The sequence below is a fragment of the Sprattus sprattus genome, assembly GCF_963457725.1.
Source record: "Sprattus sprattus genome assembly, chromosome: 8".
NCBI classification, from domain to species: Eukaryota; Metazoa; Chordata; class Actinopteri; order Clupeiformes; family Clupeidae; genus Sprattus; species Sprattus sprattus.
In genome coordinates this window covers 23,003,316-23,010,815 of record NC_137927.1, presented here as the reverse complement: position 1 = coordinate 23,010,815, position 7,500 = coordinate 23,003,316, and the positions used below count along the sequence as shown (strand labels likewise).

Below are 7,500 nucleotides of genomic sequence, written 5' to 3'. Positions count from 1 at the left end.
CGATACGGTGAAGAAAGGGAGCAGGCTGAGGAGGGCAGTCATCTAGAGAGACAAACAACAGGGAGACATAAGAAGGGACAACACACTGTTGGAGACGATCAACCGGGAGACATAAGAAGGGACAACACACTGTTGGAGACGATCACATTCATCTAGAGCAGGGGTTTTCAACAGGGGGTCCGTGGCCCCCTGGTGGTCCGCGACGGCATTGCAGGGGGTCCGCGACATGAGCCCATGTTGATCAGTTCACCATTGAATTTTTTTATTTTTATGAATTTGCTTAGATTTTTCAACACATTTCCAGATTACTCTTGAATATAGTGAAAATATCGTGACAGAATATCTGTGCAGGGGGAGGGGGCGTGGCGGCGGTTCCAAACATGCACGCACGTGCAGGCACATCAGTGGGCTGCAAATTACTTTCTAGTCAGAATGGTGGTCCCTGGGACAAAACCAGTTGAAAACCCCTGATCTAGAGAGACAAGCAACAGTGTATGTGTCTACCACCAAACACCAATGTTTGTCAGTGTGAGACCTTCAAATGCATCAAATCCAAGCATTCAGTTCTAGTCAGCAATCAGTAGGCTCCAAGCACAATAGGTAAACTGTCCCAAGCAGGGGAAGATTGAATTGAGTTTGTAAATGATCCGTAAGGATTTAAATTAGTTTTGTAGATAGACCAAACCATGGCAGAGGAACAGGAACACATGGTAACGACATCTTAAAGACGATTTATTTGAAATTGGGTGAATAGCTTCTATATGCCAATATTAATAAGTATACAAAATTGCATCCAGGCTTTTAATTCACATAAGCATGGATTAGCTGCTGAATGTTGAGCAAGTCAAATTGAACTTTAGGAGATAGCAAATGCCTTATTTCCAAATTTCCGCATTTTAGCATATTCAGTTCCTGATATGTTGAATGTGTCAGTTGCAGTGCTCCCTATCAACAAAATGTAATAATATTTGGTGTGCTTCCAAAGAATGAAGCCAAATCTAAATATACCAAAACCGCGAACAAATTTTCAAAACAGCAAAATTCACATCCAAAACATGTGGTAGCGATGCAGAGAGTCAAATGTTGTGAACTTTCAACCTTAACATCAAAAGAAATGAGCAAGTGAAGCGCTAGATTTTTGCATTGAACATTATGCACTACTCCACCAATCAGTCGTAATGAGTCATGCCATATTTGAAGGTTAATGAGTCATGCCAAATTTGTAGGTTTTGGTGAAACGGTTGTCCTTCAGGGGGCACTAGCACAAAGAAACATGCCCACCAGGGACACAAACCTTATATACCTTATCAGCCAAGTGGGGCTACAATCATGTCAATTTTCATGTGGATGTGTGAAGTCTAAGTGTGAAATTGTTGTCCAAAACAAAAGAACAAACACTATATGACCATCCTGCAGAGTAGCAGCAGTCATAATTAAACAGAGCTATTATCATCAGTAGGAGGTGCTGGTAGGATTTACTCACCTATGACCACTAGCTGTGAATCTGAGTCCTTGCTCAGACGTCTAAGCAGTGAGTTTTTCTCAGTCACAGGTGGTGGCGGAGGAGTTGCTTTTGTGCAGTCTTCAACCGTTTCTGACACTGTAGCTAACGTGGGTTTGTCTTGGACCTTGTCCACAGGTTCTGTTTGCGCCTGGTCTAAATGTGGTTCAGGAACAGTTAGTGTGGACCCTGCCTCATCTGCTTCCGTGCTGAGTTTATCCGCCTTGGCTCTGCTCGCCTCTGGTGGGGGCTTCGGTTCTTCTTGGGAAACCGCTTCCTGCAGCTTTGACTGAGTTGTTAATTCCTCCTCATCAAATCTCTGTGGTTTTTCCTCTTGGCTCTGTTGTGGTGGGATGTCGCTACCGTCCACCGCAACGACTTTTCCCTCTTTGGCTCTGGGCAAAATAAAACATATGGCTGCATGAACATGGCTGCCAACTCTGCCTTTTCATAAGTAGTATACATGGACACTGCATATTGAATCCATTTTAGGGACGGTTGGTTTTAAAAAAAAAAGAGAGAGGCCTTTTCCGCTCTGTGGTAGCAATATATTTAGGTTGATATATACTGTATTGCCACTTGTACATGCACCGTACGCACAGTGAAAGCCACCAACCACTTAAAAACCTTCCGTTTAGGACATGAAAGCATTCCCTGTTGACTGAGTTTGGAAAAAAAACAACTCAAGGACATTTTAACATTCTCAATTCAACATGTGTCTATGCACAAGTGCTGTGTGGGTTGTAAGCTGTGAGTCAGTGGCCCTTTGTCCTGCTGTTCTTCCAGGGACACTCAGGATGTGTGTGTTCTAATTAAACCATTGGGTGGAAGTGAGGCTGAATAAAGAGATGGTCCTTGCAGCCTTGGCATCAACAAAAAAAACTTTTTAGGAGCATAATGCCAGCCCGGCGTGTGGTATCTTTTTCCTATAGATGTTGAGTTTGTGAAAAGACACATGCATGTTTTGCACAATGGTTGCTGAATGTTTGAATGTTTGAACCTTCATATGAGTGTACCTTGCTTCCTCTGCAACTGACAATGCCTGTGGAGTCATAATAGCCAATACCGTGGCTACAGTCTCATCCTCGATCAATACCACAACAGCCTCAATAGGAGCCTCTGTGATGGCCAACACCTCCGGCACCTCTGGAGCAAAGGTCTGCACCCTGGTGGGCTCTCTGCTCTTCAGCGTCACCTCCTTCTGCCGACGCTGGGCTTTGCTGGATTCTTCCGCCTCACTGGAAGGTTGAGCGCCCACCTTGCACTCTGCATTCTGACTTTTGACCTCTGGTAAAATAACTTCTGACTCAGGAGACCTAGCCGGCACGTTCAGGCTCTGTGCTTGGCTCTTCTCACCCTGCTGGAGTTGATCTGTGCAAGGAACAAAGAACCAAACTAAACAGACAAAAAAAAACAGCCACACGGTATGATAAAGTGCATTTCACCAGTGACACCCTGTGATCTTTGTAATGTGTTCTGAATCATATTATTTTGTTCATAAACAGATCATGCAATGCACTTAAATAACTGTTGAACCCCATGTTGTAACCTATGGCCTAAAGAAGTCTTCAGCACCATGCCTAATGTAAGCAGCACATTAAAAATAGTCGACATGAATTCAAACCAGTGGAAAAGCCAGAGGTCAACTCTTACCAGGAACAGAATCTTGAATGTCCTCCTGGACCTGTGTTCCCTGATCACACAGATCAGGTTTATGCTTCACACTGCCATCCTCCGATTTGTTTTTCTGACAGGGGGAAGAAATATAACTTTAAGTCATATTATGACCTGGATATTCACCAAACATTTGAAAAGCCAGATGCCAAACATGTCTGTGTCAATTGTTTATATATATATGTGTGTGTGTGTGTGTGTGTGTGTGTGTGTGTGTGTGTGTGTGTGTGTGTGTGTGTGTGTGTGTGTGTGTGTGTGTGTGTGTGTGTGTGTGTGTGTACACAAAGCTAGACCACAAGTTTTCTTCAAAAACTACATTTCTGACAGAGGTTCTTCGTCAGCTGGCAAGTTCTATGTATTTAAACTTTACTCATTACTTTTACAATAATTGCAAATTTTCGATTGTTGTTCAGCGAAAAATGTTTACCTAAGTAATGAAATAATATTGTCAGGTGTTTTTTGACTCCAAAAACAATTCCCTTTGTAATGGTCCACAAACATTGATTATAAAAGACAAACACAGGCCAGCATTCCACAGTCAAATAGCAGAGACTCTCTGGCTTGCTAATGTCTGGGTGTGACATTCCCCAGACACATTCCCGTTCATTGAGAACAAGTGGTCATGTTTTTTTGTCAGCATTTACGCCACTCAGAGTATGACGCTCTCGAGTGTCTGAAGTGTACTTCACTTAACAACACTGTGACGCCATTTGACAGCAGACTGGGCTATTAAGCCCCGGCAGCTCTGCCTTGTTTTATCCCAGCTAAGCCAAGACTAACTGGGAGATGCCTGCTGTAAGTGGATCTTTCACTGAAAGGAATCTACAGGAGATCGGAGTGCTGTGTTTGGGTCGTAGTGCTTGGGTAGGTGAAGGGTGACAGCTTTCTGATCTACCTACTACACCCATACATCTACAACAGCCTCAGGCCCGAGTAAAAACACATTTGAAACTAACCTCTACTGTAGATATGAGCAGATCATGTATTCCAACACAGTTTTATGTATGCTAACAGAGAAACTACACTACACAAAATGTTGCCTATTAATTAAAAGTTGATAGTATGGTAAAAGTTAAAATAATTATTGCTTTCCAGAAATGGTCTTTAGCATTTTGTATTTGAATTTGATATAACTGATTCATTTTCCCAACACTGTGTTTTAACCACATAGAGATAGTTATAAGTTTGAACACTCAACCACGAGACCCCTACGCCAGCTAACGACCTTGCATCTTCTTAAAACACATCTCTGGTTTGAGTTTTAAAGAAGGTCCCATAAGTTTGAATTGCGTAACACTGGATGACTTTGGATTTACAGCTCCTAGAAAAATATCCCTCAGACAGTCGTGTGTTTACCCTGGCCCCTGAGATTAAGTGGCTTTACACAAACATAGCCAGGGGGTAACCACCACATATCACACACCCAAAACTGCACCTGCAGTCCCAGCTTGCATTCCATTGTAACATCTTTTTTTCTTTTAAATATTCCATGCGCAGTAATATGGAATGTTATCATAGAATGTTATGAGGACAACTTGTAAGGTTATGCTGGATTTTACAACGGCTTTTAGCCAATCACAATCAAGGATTTGAACAATCAGTTTTACGAAGAGCTATAAGGGTTCCTATCAGCTGAATAGAATCATGCAAGATATTTGCAGTGGCATACTGAATACACGTTTATCTCAAATCAACAAAACACGAGTAAAGAAATTAAAATCATATAAATGATCTGGTGATGTCTGATAAACCATGAAGTGGTCCACTACTCTGCTGATGGACGGTTGTACTGCCGTGTGATTGTGATTCATGTGGAGACCACTGACCTCCACCTCTGCCCTGGGCTGCGGCTCCTGTCTCCCCCAGGGGACAATGCCTTTCAGAATGAACTCCACTATCTTGGAGCTGCGGAACACTTCGCCCACGTAGGCCAGTACTTTATCCACCGCAGACACTGAGCTGGCGATGCCCTCCATCTTGACCCGCTGGCAGCGGCCCTCCTCCTCCACACCCTTCAAAAGTGCCACCGTCTCTCCGCAAAGCGCCCTTACTTCTGCCAACAGTGTGCCCTCGGAGGGTGGCCCTGACTGACCCCCCTGCCTCAGCTGTGCCAGGTCCCTCCCCAGAGCTCCCAGCCCCTCGCACACGGTGTCCAGCCTGCGGACCACCTCCGCTTGGCCGCGGGCGAGCTGCTCCACCTTGCCCTCCAGCAGGCTGAGCTTGACTTCCACGCCGCCGAGGCTGGACAGGAGGTTGCTGCCGCTGGGCTTCTTCACAAAGCCTGCCGGCGCCCCACCGTTATCCAGCTTGCCTCCCTCGTACATCTTGGCAATGCAAGTGGCCAAAGTCGCCTGCTTACTCATCGTTTCGGCAAAAACCTCTCCCCAGATGAAAGGCGTGAAAAAGAGTGGCGACGCTGCTAATCCCTCTGTCCCGAGGCAGGGCGGGAGACTCGACTATTTTAGTTTATACGAGCCCTTCTCTCCTGTGTCCTGGGGTGTCTGTGTTCTTCTGAGACGCAGACCGCTGTGTTGGAGCCTGTTGTCAGTATGTGCCAGAGACATGACACCACTTAAATAAACACCTCTGTGTGGGTATCTTATCTCGCCTCTTCTACCCTCCCACCATCTCTCCCCCTTGTCCCCGGGCTTTTATATGACCTACAGGGCTCTGGAGCTGCCAACGTTCCAGTGTTCCCTTGACGTCACCAAAACATTTAAATTCACCCCAGCAGATGCTGTTGACAGGAGGGCCCGCAAGGAATGACCTTTCCAAAAATCGCCAGCTATCTGCCACAGCAGAGGAAGATGTGGGTGCTGCAGAGGTTGTTTGCTTTTTAAAATCGTTGCCTCATATCTCCATGGGCGCCAGTGGGCCACATTTGTGGGTTCCATATTTAGGACAACCACACACAGCTGTTCCAGGTGACCCATGATGCCCCTGAGGTTGGCAGGAACGTGACTTGACATTGGCTGACTCTTTCCGTAAAAATAAACACCAACGGACACTGGAATGATGATGAATGACAGGAGGGAATCTACTCAGTCACCCTTTCTCCCCCAGGGAATTTCAGATTGCGGTTTTGATTGGTTGATAATGTTTGTGTAAGTGACCATCCAAACAATAACCCCCAACATCCCCCAATATATCATATGAACTGGGCTCGGGACAGTAGATATGTTTGGTACTTACAGGTGATTTGTGTCCAGATATGTAATCATCGGGATGCCATTGATTGCTGGACCAAGCAATAAGCAAACTTAATTTTGATCAGTAAAAGAAGCGGTGAGGTGGGTTATATGGTCAGATGAACTTTTGAAAAGCTTTCATGTAACAGGCCACCATAATGCCTCCAAAGCTCTCTTAGACAGCTATGACCACCCCATCTATATTCAGCTCTTGAGTAGTCATTTTATTCAATGCTCCATTTCAAGGGTCGATATTATCATCAGCCACGTAAGCGTTAATCAGGTTTGATTGTAGTGTTTAAAAGCGTATGAGGGTTCATTTGGTTAATGGCCCATTCAGTATTATGACCTCTTTTCAGAATTAACAATGCATAATTTTAAAGATTACACAGTATGATGAAATAATACATTTGGTACTTTTGTAATGACATATATATATATATATATATATATATATATATATATATATATATATATATATATATGTATAATAATAATAACTATTAAAACATAATAGGCTTGTATTTAAAGAATATGTAAAGGATGTGTTGCTACATTCTTCATCCACATGCCAAGGCTGGTTGAATATCATATCAAGCTGTGTGATCGCACTGTCCGAGGGACACCGCCTGCCATCTAGACTCTGGGGGGCCAATCGTGGCATCTCATTGAGCTGTTCTATCACACTCATTCCCCTTGTCCCACAGGCTTCATACAATGGGCAAAATGTAAGCCAGGGACTTTATTTATAAATCCCTCCCCAGTGATACTATGATTTTCTGTCCTGGTTGAGTGCCAGGAACCATCTGGCTGATATATAACCATATTATGCAAGGTGGGGCCAGTGGAAATCTACCATAAGGGGCTTGGCCCGCGGCGCTGGCTTTTCCATGAGTTGAGTGTCTAGAGGGGGGCATGCGTCACTGCAGCCCCCCAAGAAGCACGGGCAACTCAATTTACCACCCAGGAACACGTCCGGGATCGTTAGCAGGCTAAAGTGTTTGGAGGCCAGGGGATATCAGTTTGGCAGCGACTCAGTCGCTCATACACGGAGGTTTCCACAGCCAGGGACGGCAGTCTGATTTTAATGTGCCATGATGAAGCCCAAGCCATTGTAAATGACAAGAGTTAATGTCG

General features: G+C 44.6%; 1 protein-coding gene across 1 annotated transcript in view; it reads right to left on the bottom strand.

Annotated features, from left to right (window-relative positions):
• mylk3 (myosin light chain kinase 3) overlaps positions 1-5,538 on the bottom strand; it is a gene marked incomplete at its 5' end in the record, with an annotated part of 15,123 nt that extends 9,585 nt beyond the window's left edge. The window contains 5 exons of the mRNA XM_080843645.1: positions 1-42; positions 1,484-1,896; positions 2,518-2,872; positions 3,155-3,248; positions 5,002-5,538. The exon at positions 1-42 is cut by the window's left edge and continues 64 nt beyond it. Of these exons, the coding sequence (XP_080699771.1) occupies positions 1-42; positions 1,484-1,896; positions 2,518-2,872; positions 3,155-3,248; positions 5,002-5,538 (1,441 nt within the window). The remainder of the gene's footprint in view (positions 43-1,483; positions 1,897-2,517; positions 2,873-3,154; positions 3,249-5,001) is intronic.
• Positions 5,539-7,500: the final 1,962 nt, after the last annotated feature.